Source organism: Crotalus tigris, unplaced genomic scaffold (assembly GCF_016545835.1).
Source record: "Crotalus tigris isolate CLP2741 ecotype Arizona unplaced genomic scaffold, ASM1654583v1 scf7180000018183.1131761, whole genome shotgun sequence".
Taxonomy (NCBI): Eukaryota; Metazoa; Chordata; class Lepidosauria; order Squamata; family Viperidae; genus Crotalus; species Crotalus tigris.
This window is the reverse complement of record NW_024096870.1, coordinates 726930-741589: the sequence shown is the minus strand read 5'-3', so window position 1 is coordinate 741589 and position 14660 is coordinate 726930. Positions and strand designations below refer to the sequence as shown.

The 14660-nt window shown below is 35.1% G+C and overlaps 1 protein-coding gene across 6 annotated transcripts in view; it reads right to left on the bottom strand.

Annotated features, from left to right (window-relative positions):
* Positions 1–14660, bottom strand: part of CEP44 (centrosomal protein 44) — a 90776-nt gene that overhangs the window by 70884 nt on the left and 5232 nt on the right. For 5 of the 6 annotated variants that reach the window (XR_005557358.1, XM_039348831.1, XM_039348832.1 and 2 more), the window contains exons 3-8: positions 13640–13787; positions 13038–13184; positions 12273–12380; positions 10989–11141; positions 5041–5250; positions 136–211 (exon numbers count right to left, since the gene is read on the bottom strand). Coding sequence is in view for 5 of the 6 variants with exons in the window: in XM_039348831.1 (XP_039204765.1) it covers positions 136–211; positions 5041–5250; positions 10989–11141; positions 12273–12380; positions 13038–13184; positions 13640–13787 (842 nt within the window). In the remaining variant the exon portion in view is untranslated. The remainder of the gene's footprint in view (positions 1–135; positions 212–5040; positions 5251–10988; positions 11142–12272; positions 12381–13037; positions 13185–13639; positions 13788–14660) is intronic. The other variant, XM_039348833.1, reaches the window with a different exon arrangement.

The window sequence follows — 14660 nt, the reverse complement described above, 5'->3', positions numbered from 1 at the left end:
TGACTACTCTATATGTTACAGTAATTAAAATTCAGTTTGACTAAATTTCCATGCAATGTAGCATATTTAAATGAATAGCTTTACAAAAAAAAAAATAAAAAACACAGATTGAGGAAAGTTGCAACAAGTACTTACCACAAGAAGATGGAATCGTGTTTCTGCTAGAAGAATCTTCTTCACTCACATTATTTAATTCTGTATATAAATCAGCCTGAAATTATAAAATATTTTACCATTATGGTAATAACTCTGTAGTGGTAAAACAATAGTTATTTTGAATTTTTCAGTCCTACTTCTGCAATAATTATATTATAATCATTTTTATAACACATTAGTAACATACTAAATAGCCTTAATTTTCAAAAATTATCATTAATTCATGAATCACAGTCTTAGGTATATAAATCCAATCTTCCTATTTTACTGGAGTTACAGTATCAGAATCCATGAATAGGCACTATGTGATTAACATAATCTTCAAACCCTGAATTGAAACATTATGTAACCTGAAATAAAGTGATATTTTTGTAGATCATGTTTCAAATCGGAGTACATCAAATATAGTAACAACTGCATAGCTTATGTCTCATTATCAGAAATTCAGTACTATACCATTGACTTGATCATGTAACTTTCATGGACTAGATCTATTACTTTTTTTCTATTTAAAACAGTTACTGGGATTTTTTGATCTGAATACAAAATTCTTGCATTAAAGAAAAATAAAAAGAGTACAGAGAAGAGCAACAAAGATGATTAGAGGACTGGAGGCTAAAACATATAAGAAATGGTTGCTGGAATTGGGTATGTCTAGTTTAACGAAGAGAAGGACGAGGGGTGACATGATAGCAGTGTTCCAATTTCTCAGGGGCTGTCACAAAGAAGAGAGAGTCAAGCTATTCTCCAAGGCGCCTGAAGGCAGCACAAGAAGCAACGGATGGAAACTGATCAAGGAGAGAAGCAACCTAGAATTAAGGAAAAACTTCCTGACAGTTAGAACAATTAACCAGTGGAACAACCTGCCTCCAGAAGTGGTAAATGCTCCAACACTGGAAGTTTTTAAGAAGACACTGGACAGCCATTTGTCCGAAATGGTGTAGGGTTTCCTGCCTGAGCAGGGGGTTGGACTCGATAACATCCAAGGTCCCTTCTAACTTTATTATTATTATGGATCATCGCATAGTCAGCCAGATGTTCACACTGGATTTGGCATTTTGTCTACCTATTGAGTCCTTACCCAGGACCTTGGCTAGGCAGATGTGGATGTTTGATGGTATTACAGATATCGTCGCAGGATGGAAGCAGTTCCTAGTAAGGCCGCCTTTTGCAATTGACTAATAGCGAATTTGTCAATGCCAGTGGTGTTCAAGTGGTGCTCAATTTGTTTTGGGATTGCACCCAAGGAGCCTATTACTATTGGTACTACCCTTGCTTGCTTTTGCCACAGTCTTTCTATTTCCATTTGTAGGTCTTTGTATTTTGTGATCTTCTCCAGTTCTTTCTCGTCTATTCTGCTGTCTCCAGGCACTGCCACGTCCACTATCCAGACATTTTTGTCTTTCTTATCGATAATTGTTAGTCTGGGGTGTTATGTTGCAGGTGCTTGTCTGTTTGAATTCTGAAGTCCCAGAGCAGTTTAATTTTATCATTTTCTATGACTTTCTCTATTTTATGATCCCACCAGTTTTTGCTTACAGGCAAATGATATTTTTTGCAGATCTCCCAATGCACCATTGTTGCTACTTTGTCATGCCGCTGCTTGTAGTCAGTCTGTGCGATCTTCTTGCAACAGCTTACCAGGTGGTCCACTGTTTCTTCAGCTTCTTTGCATAGGCGGCACTTACTGTCTGTTGCTGTCTTCTCAATTTTGACTTTGTATGCATTTGTCCTTAAGGCTTGGTCTTGTGCAGCCAGAATTAGTCCCTCGGTCTCTTTCTTCAATTTTCCTGCTCTTAGCCATTGCCAGGTTTTATTATTATCTGCTTTCCCAGCTATTTTTTTCATGTATTGGCCATGTAGTGCTTTGTCTTCCCATGCCTCTATTCTGTTCTTCATTTGGTCTTTCTTGTAGGCCAGTTTGGTCTCTCCAGTAGTTAGTAAGCCTTCCTGATATACTAATTTCAGTGCATCTTCATCATTGTTCTTCAGATATTCTTCCAAAGCCATTTTTTCTTCTTCAACCATCTGATGTACTTGTAGCATTCCACGCCCACCTATTTGCCTTGGTAGATAAAGTCTGTCAATGTCACTGCGTGGATGAAGGGCATGATTCATTGTCATTATTTTTCTGGTCTTCCTATCCATTGCTTTTAGTTCTGCTTGAGTCCAGTCCACTATTCCAGCTGTGTACCTAATGACTGGAATTGCCCAGGTGTTGATTGCCTTTATGGTATTTCCTCCATTGAGTTTGGACTTTAAGATCTTCTTCACTCTCTTGATGTATTCACCTCTAATCTTTTTCTTGACTTCAGTGTGCTTGATGTTGTCAGCTTGAAGGATACCCAAGTATTTGTAGTACTCTTCCTCATCCAGACTCTTAATGTTATTTTCGTGGGGCATCTTGATTCCTTCAATTTTCACTATTTTTCCTTGTTTGATAGTAAGTGTGGCACATTTGTCCAAGCCAAACTCCATTACAATATCTTGGCTATATATACGGACAGTGTTGAGCAGCGATTCTATTTCAGATGATGTTTTTCCATACAGCTTCAGATCATCCATGTAAAGGAGATGGGATAGTCTGGCAGATGTTTTTGATGTTTGATAGCCATGTCCTGAGTTATTCAGTATTGTTGACAGAGGAAACAGTGCAATAACAAATAGTAATGGTGACAATGAATCTCCTTGAAATATTCCTCTCTTGATATTAACCTCTCCCAGTCTCTCACCATTGATCTGCAACTGTGTCTTCCATTGTGCCATCGATCTTTGCACAAATTTTCTGATGTTTCTACTGACTCCTGTTATTTCTAGGCATTTGATTATCCAGTCATGTGGCAGAGAGTCAAATGCCTTTTTGTAGTCAATCCATGCCACATTCAGGTTGGTCTTCCTTCTCTTGCAGTTTTCCAAGATCATTTTGTCTATTAGGAGTTGATCTTTTGTTCCTCTGCTATTGGGGCGGTTTCCTTTCTGCTCAGGTGGAAAGAGATTGTTTTCAACTAGATGCTGTTGTACTGCATCAGCTACCACACCAGTTAGTAATTTGAAAGTTGTTGGTAAGCAGGTAATTGGCCTGTAGTTGCCTGGTGTTGCCCCTTTTGCTGGATTTTTCATTATTAGATAGGTTTTCCCAGTTGTTAGCCACTTTTCAATTTCTCCTCCTCCTCCTACTAGTTCTTTCATTTCAACTACTGTTTTATTTGCATCCACCTCTTTTAACCAAGCCGCATCCTTGTTGTATTTCTTTGGGTTATCCCATATCTGCTTCCAGAACTGCACTGTTTCTTCCTTGTCAGGTACTGACTGATTCCTTGCAGTTTCTCCATTGATGGATTGGTAGAAACGTTTCTGATTGGATTGAAATTGGAGGTTCTGCCTATAGTTTGCAATTCGAGCTTCATATCTACTGATTTTCCTGGCTATAGCTGTTATTTGTTGCTTTATTATTTCCAGTGCTTTCTTGATCTTCCTTGTTTCTAAGTAGTATTTCTTGATTAGGTATTCTTTAGTCTTCTTGTTCTTCAGCTTCTTTTCTTTCATCCGTTCTAGCTTGCTTGCATGTGATCTTAACTTGCTGATCTTATTTTCTAATCTAACCTTCCATTTTTGTGATACACTGTTTGTTTGTTTTTCTTCTTTGTTGATTTTGCACCCCAGGTATTCAGTTATAACTGCAGCTGTGCTGTACATTAGTTGGTTTGTTTCTTGCAGTGAATTGGTGCTTATACTTGATATTGCAGTATTTGCATCTTGTAATGCTTGTGCTAGCTGTTTCTTTGGAACAAGCTTCAATGCAGGTAGCCTTATTCTGTTGTTTTTGTGCTGTTCTAGATGCTCAGTTATTCTTTGTTTCAATTCTTTTATTTCTTTATTTAGAGGGGTTTGTTCTTTCTTAGGAAGAGGTGCCTGGTTTCCAAATGAGAACAGTTGTATATCTCTGCTGGATTCCTTCGCTGCCAATTCCCCCTGGTTTGCCTCTACATTCTGAATTACTTCTGGTAAGGCTTTGGTTTCTTTGCCCTGGGTAAACCTTTGCAGTTCGTCCAATTCTGTTTCTGTGAACAGTTAATTTCGTATTATTATTATTATTATTATTATTATTATTATTATTATTATTATTATTATTATTATTATTATAATAATAATATCCCCAAATGTACTTTCATACACTAAGAGAGCCAGGGGAGTATAATGGTTAAGATGGTAGACTAAGAGCAGTGAGACACAGCTTCTATTTCTCCCTCAGAATCCAGCTGAGATTCATTCTCTTCTAACAGTATCAGACTCTGTGACCAGCTAACTGATAAACAAACTATCTCTTGCAAAACCAATCAGACCCTGAAACCATGCAGGGCAAACACTAAGAAAAGCAATACTGATCCTGCCTGTGTTGAACATGAAAATAATGCCTCTTGTTATACATTCTCTGGTTTAAATTTACAATTTTAAAATAATGTTTTGAGAAGCAGAAACCTGTATGTCATTTTAGTATAGCATTAGAAATGTATTAAAAATAAATTACTTAAAATAAAGAAATTTCAAGTAATACAGGAAACTGTATTAACAATTAACAATTATGTTCATTAATATGAAGTAATAATAAATGTACAAATAAGAGCAGCAGTTGGAATAGAATTACAATTTTCAGTATTTTCTATAGGCTTTCCATTATAATTGAAAAATATTTTAGAAGGTTGTCTTTGTAAAAGAAACATTCTTTAGTTTTGATAACCTCATGACAGTATAAAATAGGGAGAGTCTGCGCTATCTGAATTAATAGCTAAGCCAGATAACCTCTAAAAAGAAAATGTAATATTAAATATTAGACTATTGTATTTCCAATTTTTAACAAAGAGGAAAGTACATAATAAAACATACTGTTTTGGAATGAAGCAACAGTTGTGTTTCAAGAAGGAGGACACGGCTCAAAAGATTATTCCACTCATTCTCTTCTATAACAATTTTCCCTTGTAGTTTCTTCTCTAAAGTCTCTAACCTTTGGTCCACATTACTCAATAAATGAAACTTTTGCTGCAGTTCAGCAAGTTGACTTTTTAAGTCTTCTAATTCATTATCCTTCTTTACAACCTGAAAATAAGACAATTTTCATTCACTGTAGTTATAGCACTGTAGTTAGATTCTTACATGAAACATATAAAGACCTCCACATGAAATCAGAAAGCATATTTTAGATCTGCTCTGTAGAAGCAAGCAGGATAGTTATCAAAACATTCATTTCCTGACATTCATTACCTGAAAGACATAAATGAAGCAAAAGTATTATCTTTTCATTAATCTCATCGCTGAGTTACATTTGAGTGCAGTTGGACTTCCACAGCACAAAAGTGGACCGAGGGTGGAAAGGGGACTGATTTTGTCATATTGTGGGAGAATATTTAAAAATAAAAATATATATGCTTTTAGTATTATCATGTAATCAAATTTTATATTTTATAATTATCATTTTATAATCAATTGCCTGAGTAGATGCTTTGAGTATATAGGGAAAATATAAGCCTCAGGTGGAGGAAGGGGGGAGAACAGGAGTTACCATGGGGCCCAGTGTGAGTCATCATCTAGAAATTGTTTTTAAGTACCTTTTGCTGCCTGGTACCGCGACTGGATCTAACAGGTGTAGAAGATGGGAGACATCTCTTCTCTAGAATTGATATAGGATAGTAGGGAAGGGATCTTATTAGTATAATGTATTCTGTTTAGGCGCTTCTGATAGATTGTAACCTCTAAAGCCTAAACCAATGGAGCCATGGGGGAGGGAATGGGGCATCGCGATAGGATGTATAATAATATGTGATTTTGGAATCTGGGGTGTGGTTCAGTGCTTGGCTATATTGCATTGCCTTCCTGAATCCACCACGCTTTGCAAACCGTTATTGTTTTTAGACTTGGATGTGAAGTCTAATAAACTTCCTTTCTATTTGTAACTCAGAGTGAATTTCAATTTGTGACTATTTTTGTGTCTAACAATTTTGGTGCCGAAACCCGGGACTCAATGGGATTTCGTTTGGGACTCCCTAACTTGGAGGACAATGTGGAAGGCATGCCCTGTCGAGTTCAACAGTCCAGCTTCGAACTCCAGGAATGGTAGGTACTGAGTGAACCTTAGAGCCCTACGAACCTAAATAGAAGTTGCAAATAGAAACGAAGGGTGAGGGAACCTGCCGGACTCAGGAAAAACTGGGTAACTTCATGCACGGACCTAGGTGAGTAATATCTGGGGTGGCCGGTGGACTGGGTAGGACTGTTTGAATCTGAGATCTGTGAGAGGAGTGCATAAGACGTCCCAAGTACCACAGGAGGTAGCAAGACGGTGTGGGAGCTGATCCTTTTTGCCATACCCTCATGAGAGGATTGGTGGAGAAAAAGGGAGAAGCAGGAGCTTGGTGAAGCGAAAGTTGGTCTCATTAGGTTGGTAAGGATAAGATAATAGTACGGTAAACCAGTATGGGCAATTCTCGGAGTGTTCCCAGAAGGAAATGTGTGAAGAAAACTAGGAAGAATCCTAGGTTGAGCATAGATACAGGGAGTCCTTTAGGACTCCTACTAAGTAATTGGGGTAAGTCACCTTATAATAAGATAATTGATAGATTAAATTTGACTAAAGAAGATGTGGTGAATTTGTGTTGCTTTGTTTGGTGGGAGGAATTAGAACCTGGCCCCAACAACAGCCAAAGGCTCAGAAAGTGTATGTTCAGAGAAGTACAGAGAAACTAAGGCAGAAAGTAAGAGGATGGTAGCAACAATACAGCAAGTGATGAAGCAGGAAAAACCTCCTAGAAGAGAGTTTGGGGATAAGCAGAGTCCCTTTGAGACAAGATATAGGAGGGATGAAAGGAATCAGTATGTTAATGGGAGTAGAGGAAGGGGATTTGGAGGATTTCGGGGTGGATACCAGAATAAGGAGAGAACGTGCTTTGGATGTGGAATGAAGGGCCACTTTTAAAAAAAGATTGCCCTAAACACGCGAGAGAACAGCAAGTTTACTCAGTGTGGGAAGAAGAGGATAGTTTTTACTAAGGGAGGGAAAGGAGCTCATTGGCTTTTGAACAGCTCCTTGAAATTATAATAGTTATTGATTTGTCAAGAGAAAGTATGAAATGAAATATCTCTATGTGAAAGTGTTTATACAAGCAGTTTGAATGGAAGTAAATGTGTGGATATGCTGATCCTGTCTCTGTGGTGTGTGTGTGTGAGTGAGTTTCTCCCCCATCTAAACTGCAGATTTTATTGTTTTAGCAAGTGTTTGCATGAGAAGAGTTCCATGGAGAATGTGTGAGAGAATTTATGGCAAATTCATGTGAAGGAGAGAAAGCTATTCTCTCCCTTTCGTTTTCAGCTGGCTGTGTTGCTTTAAGAGCGAGAAACAGAAAGAAAAAGGGGGGGGCTGCTCGTTTTAACTTTTTTTTCTCCGCTTGGAATTCTGCTTTGGGAGGAAGGTGGGGTGGATGTGAAATTTAATACCTATTCTTATAGTAATGAAATATGAGAAGAACTTGAATACACCTATACTGTTGTTTTATTTTTATGTTTTTATGTCTGTGTGCAGGACACACTGATAAAAACATAATATCTAAGAGAATTGAAGGAATTGTAATTCAACCCTTGTTTAAAACGAAGGAGTTGAGAAAAATTTTGGGATTATAAATGAGCTATGTTGTTTTGAATAAAGATTTGTATGCAAACAAACTCAATCAGAGTTGGTGAGCGCTCCTTTGTTGGCTCTTTACTAAGCAATGTGTTTGTAAATACGGACAAAAGGAATGGCTAGGGGAGGAATAATTGATACTTTTCTATGGTTAATATGTGGTTGATTATATGATATGTAGACAAATATATAAAATGCTCTATAACATCTAATGGCGAGGCTATTTCAATGCATTCAGGTTGATTTTAAATTATCTCAAGTGGGAAATTCCACAATATGAAAATTAATGACATGTTTATAAAGAATTAGATACTGGGGCTGTTTTCTGCTTTGCCTTATATCAGGAAACAAGGCTTGCTGATCCAAATACCCCCTTTGAAATTTCCTGTCCACAAGTTTGAGGTGGGACAGTGGATCCTGATCCAAACGTGGAAGGAGGGAAAACTGCAACCTAAGTGGGAAGGACCATTCCAGTGTTGCTGACCTCTGAAACTGCAGTCCGGACGAAAGAAAAAGGGTAGACCCACTACACACGAGTGAAGGGACCAGTAGCTGAACCAAAAGAACAGTGGACCTGTGTTCCAAATCCAGAACCTTTAGAGATCACTCTCAAGCGACAGTAATTGAATGTCCAAACCAGATCTATGACTGGGTGGAATTAGGGTTTGCTGTTTTCCTTTGTCTTGTGCCCAAAATCCCATGTCATGCTGATTGTTGTTGCTGTTTCCATTGTATTGACTGTTTAAGATGTACCAGATGTGAAGAATATTCTGGAAATTGAAACCTTCTGAGGAATATACTATATACTTTAAAAGATAACTACTCCAGGACGAACAACGAGAGTGACTAAAATGAAAATCCTTAGTGTTGTATATTTGTCCATGGTTATCTATCTCTCTCTTTCTAGAGAACGATATAGGAGAGCAACAAAAACAGAAGGATGTGAAGCCTGCATTACGAATGCCACCAAAGGAAACGCAGTAATTAAAACCTTGGTATATCATACCCAAGCACCTAAGGGATGTATATTTCAATCTATGTGTCAATTAAATAACCCACAATATTCAGTTTGTAAGGGAGAAGACAAGAAGATACAATGTTATGATCCATCAATGCCAACATATTTCAATTTTAGTATATATGTAGGTCTAGCTAAAACAGGAGCAAGACAGAGACCTGAAGGTGAAGAAAGATTAATATATGTTAATTCCACAAAAATATTAGAAAAAGGGACAGAAAAGGCTTTAATACGGTTTGATGCCTGTACAATATTAAGTTTATCTCCTCTCGCCACAAAGTGTGGGGACTCTAGTTGGATCTCTGCATATAAACAAAATCATAAATATATATATGTCCCACTAATTTGAACTTTGCAAATGGGAACCCCAATCAATGGTCACCTTGTGGGGGATCTGTTAAATGTTCAGGGTGGAGTTGTGTGTGTGATTACACTGCAGGGGGTTATGCAGGATGTAGTGGTATTACCAAATTTAACAGAATATACGGAACTAATACGATGGAGTTGGAAATCACTAAGAACCATGCTGAAGTAGTAAGTTATGGATTTGGGATAGATATTCCATGTAATGTTGAAACAATGAGAGGAAATGAGTGGACACCAGAAAAGATCGTGTGTGTCTATGGGCCTGCTACTTGGGCCGAAGATGGATCTTGGGGATATAGAACACCCATTTATATGTTAAACAGAATAATAAGATTACAGGCTGTGTTAGAATTAGTTGGAAGAAAAATAGATACTGCTTTAAATATTTTGGCAAAAACTACTGATAAGCTTAGAGTGGTTGTGTATCAAAATAGATTAGCATTAGCTTATATATTAGCTAAAGAAGAAGGGGTATGTGGGAAGTTTAATTTAACTAATTGTTGCTTACAAATAGATGAAACAGGTACAGTGGTACAGCAATTAACCACTGAAATGAGACAACTTGTACATGTTCCAGTCCAGACTTGGACTGGTCTTTTAGATGAAGGGGGATTTTTAGGGGGAATTTTTAGAAACTGGAAGCAAGCTTTATTCATGCTTATAATAATCATTATGGGATTAATGTTTTTACCTTGTCTCATCCCTCTCATTAAGAATATTGTTCAGAATACTGTAGAAGGAATAACACACAGTAATCAGAAGGAATCACTAGGGAGAAAAATGTATAACCTTACACAAATCAATGAAACTAATTTTTCAGAATATGAAAAGACATTAGAAATATAAAGAAATTTGGTAAAAATTTTAATGTTTTATTTTTAAAGAATGGGTAAAAAGAAAAAGGGTGGATTTGTGGGAGAATATTTAAAAATAAAAATATATATGCTTTTAGTATTATCATGTAATCATATTTTATATTTTATAATTATCATTGTATAATCAATTGCCTGAGTAGATGCTTTGAGTATACAGGGAACATACAAGCCTCAGGTGGAGGAAGGGGGAGAACAGGAGTTACCATGGGGCCCAGTGTGAATCACCATCTAGAAATTGTTTTAAAGTACCTTTTGGTGCCTGGTACCACTACTGGATCTAACAGGTGTAGAAGATGGGAGACATCTCTCCTCTAGAATTGATATAGGATAGCAGGGGAGGGATCTTATTAGTATAATGTATTCTGTTTAGGCGCTTCTGATAGATTGTAACCTCTAAAGCCTAAACCAATGGGGCCATGGGGGAGGGAATGGGGCGTTGCGATAGGATGTATAATAATATGTGATTTTGGAATTTGGGGTGTGGTTCAGTGCTTGGCTACATTGCATTGCCTTCCTGAATCCACCACGCTTCGCAAACCGTTATTTTTTTTAGACTTGGATGTGAAGTCTAATAAACTTCCTTTCTATTTGTAACTCAGAGTGGATTTCAATTTGTGACTATTTTTGTGTCTAACAATATTTCATTCTTTCCTGCACCATAAGATTGCCTTGTCACAGTGGCAACACTTACAGAACTATAGAAGCAATTCTTTATATTTATTCATTAGACATAATCAATTTGTTCAATTCAATGTAGTAATGCAAAAGTTTTTTATCTAAATTCCTTTATTCATATTAATGTTTATTCAATTATGATTTGTCTTCTAGTATTGCTACAAACATTGGTTTTCAAATGTTATTTTAACAAGCAGGAATTGGCCTAAGAAAATAAGAATGGTCTTACCTGCACATCTGTATTATCCAAGACATCAGTGTCATAGTCCAAAACCTCAACCTTATTGACAACATAATCTTTCACTTCCTGCAGTGATTCACTGATGAAATCTTCAGGGATATGCATGTTAGTTACATTTTTATGACGTTCTATTTGAGGTTTCTTTGCATGTAAAAGACCCCACCCAAAGTAATAGTAAGAATTTATTAAACAAAATTATTGATTTGATTAAAAAACATTTTGATTTAATGTATCTGTGGAAAATATTTGCACCAACATTCGCTACAAATACTTGCTCTCCTTAATATTACACAGATGAGTAATCTTAAGCCTAAAGGACAAGATAGGCCATTTTCTCTTTTTGATTCAACATCAGTCCCATTTGTATGAGAATCGGTTTAAGTTTCAGTTTCATAATTCAGTTTTACAGAGTATATGGATAGTGATGGATATAATTTCTTAATATGCTTTCTTAAAAAATGTTATTTGTACTTTTATTTAAAAAAAATCTCATTCATAATTGAGAAATCTACTACCGCCAAATATCTTATTCTGCTCATATTAGGGTTTGAAAAGCAGCCATCAAATGATACGCTAATAAAAGAGAGTTCATTTTAAAAATATCAATCGTAATTGTTTTAATCTCTGTCTCTGTTATATATTAATCAGAGTAAAATGGAATAGAAATGTCAATACTCCTAGGCAGAAATATTTCTATGACTGTCCTCATTCAGTGAGAAATAATCCATTAGCAGACTATTCATATAAAAGATGAGACAACAGAATTGTCAGATTTAGTGCTTTGGGGAAAAAAGAAAATCAATAGATCTTCATTCTATCACCTCAATCATTGATTGATGTACTGAAGGATTCTTTACACAGACTTCTTAAACAAATTAAAATGCAACATAGAACAGATCTATATTATGAACAGCCACTGATAATCCACCACTAATCTTAACATATTATTTTGTCTTTTATTTTCATTTTTTTATTATTGTTGTTTTTAATGCTTTGATTTGTAATGCTGGTCTGTGACTGTAATAAAATTGATTGATTATATTATGAATATTTGAGTCATCTTATGGTACGAGGATGGAAAGTTAAAAAAGAGATATGATCAGTTCAGTAACATAGCATAATGCAGTTCATATCCTCCCAGAACATTATTAACAATAAAGCTATTTATGCTGAAAACAGATAAAATATATAACAGTATATTTAAAAATGAAATGTCTCATTTCTTAAGAAAAATATTTAATTCCTATACTAAAGAATATTGAATATTCCTACCTGCTGCAAATCCACAGTATTGATAGCTACAGTAACAGACTGATTAGAAAAACTTGTGTGGGATAGAGATTTAACCAAATGGGTTCTCTTTTCTGTTTGGGATTTTATCTATAAAATATAGAAAGCCAAAATCCAGAGTTAGGCTAAGAAGTGCATTGTAGGCAAAACAGAGTATGTTTATTATATCAGACTGGGGAAATTCAGGATCTTAAGGTACATGATGGATCATACATAGTTCATATCAGTCATATCAATACACTAATGGAATAGCACTCGTCAGCAGATAGTATGGGAGGAAGGAGAACTATCTCTCCAAAAACTATTCTGGAAAATGAGATATTCTGACAATTTGGGGATAGGAAATTTTTGGGGAACCTATATGTACAATGGAAACTTTCACACACAAAGCTATTGGTGCAATAAACCTTTCTCATAAATTTCATGAAATTTACAACTAATTTAGTATTTATTAAAACCATTGCAATTTTAACTGCAACATGGATATAGGAAATTGAAGAAAGTAAATGAAAGAATGAAATAAATAAAACTGTATTGTTTCAAACATCAAAAAGAAAAAATCTTTATAGTGTTTAGTAGGTGGCATATAAATTAAAAGATAGGCAAAGATTTAATTAATAAAAACATTAATAAAAATGTGAGTTATTAAACAATACTTTGATATTAATTAACTTTTTCTCAAAAATGCAAATTTTTTACATTAACTAGTTTTTTCTTTAAAATGTTAACAAAATTAATTTTAAATACCTTATTCACGTTACTGAATTCTTTGTGCCTTTTATAAATGTAACTAATAATATCACAAACAATCTGTATTTTTCTTTCTGCAAAGCCATATTGAAGGAACTGTTGTTTTGACAAGATTGGTTTATACTGAAATTGATCACGAAGAAGCTGCAGAGAACAGATTTAAAAAAGGAATTTGTTTTCATAATACTTTTATGTCTGTTCAGCTACAGTAGGTATGGGAAAGTTCCTTTTCATAAAATTCCAGAGGCTTGCTTCTTTCCGTGACTCCTTCTCTGTGTACAAAGGAATTTTTCTAACCCTCACTTTCTCTGAAGAAAAAAATTTGAGCACTTTTCTTTGAGCATAAAGAATAAATAACCAAATAGCCTAGGCCACACTTTGGATAATAAAGCATCCTCTCTGTAGAGATGTTAGCTACAGGACAGCAGATAGTCATAATACAGACTATATAAGAAATTTAAAGTTAGCAGTCTTGTAATACTACGTCGTAATGCAGTAAAATTTAAATCAATGTTTAAATTTCAGGGTATAATGACAATTCTAGTTCTTCATTACTATTAATGGTAACATTGCCATGTTAGCATATTTAAGATATATACCTTATACGTGGCATCAACAAAACGTGAATCATTCTTTGCTGTAAGTTCCATCCCTGATTCCATTACAAGTTCTGCAATATATGTTGAGAATGATGTGAAACAGTAGCTAATGATTGGTAAAAACACAGATGGATCACCCTTTGCCAATCTGTAATAGTGAGGAAAAACTAGATAAGAAATTACTGATAATTCAAAACCTTGCATTACAGTAGTTTTATTTCTATACTTCTGAAACACTGTCAGGAAACCATGGCTACATTTAATTAAAACTATTTTATAATTACATTGTGTTTCCAGAATCATTAATCTGCATTTTTGGGACTAAGTGTATATTACTCTTTAATATGTAAAAACAACAAAATTGAAACAGGGTAGTTTTCTTAAGCTTTTCCTAAAATAGGACTGGATTTATTTCTTAACTTTAGACAAAACATTCACTGCCTAGATAATATAGTCTAAGTTTTATTAAAAGGATGGAAAAAGTAGTATTTATAAGAAGAGAGATGTTGCAACAACAAATCACTATGCACTTGATATGTGCTGTAGCCTATTTTAAATACCGTATACTGAATTTCATTGAACTTTTGAGTCATAAATAAAATAGTAGGAATCTGTTTAAACAATAATAATCACCAGTTTAAAAATCATCTAGCAGTTAATGTAATCTTAGCTAAATATTTATTGAAAAAAATGCTATGGCATGGAAACAAATTACCTATTTATTTTATTATGATTCATTTATAAGTAAATGGGATGATAAATCTGGTAGAACAATTTTTTTCACCTTACAAAAACACAGAGATCAAAGGAACTACCAAAGTCCAACCCTGCTTAGACTCCAACAACTTTAACATACAGCATTTATTTCTCAATAGTTGTTTATTTCTTATTTAATTTTCTAATTATAAGCCCCAGAGCAGACAGAAAAATTGCCTATTGGTAAAATTATTTCTGTTTAAAAAAATAGACTTTTCTTCTTCACTGGAATGGGATGACTCAGTGAGGCCAACTTGGCATGGCC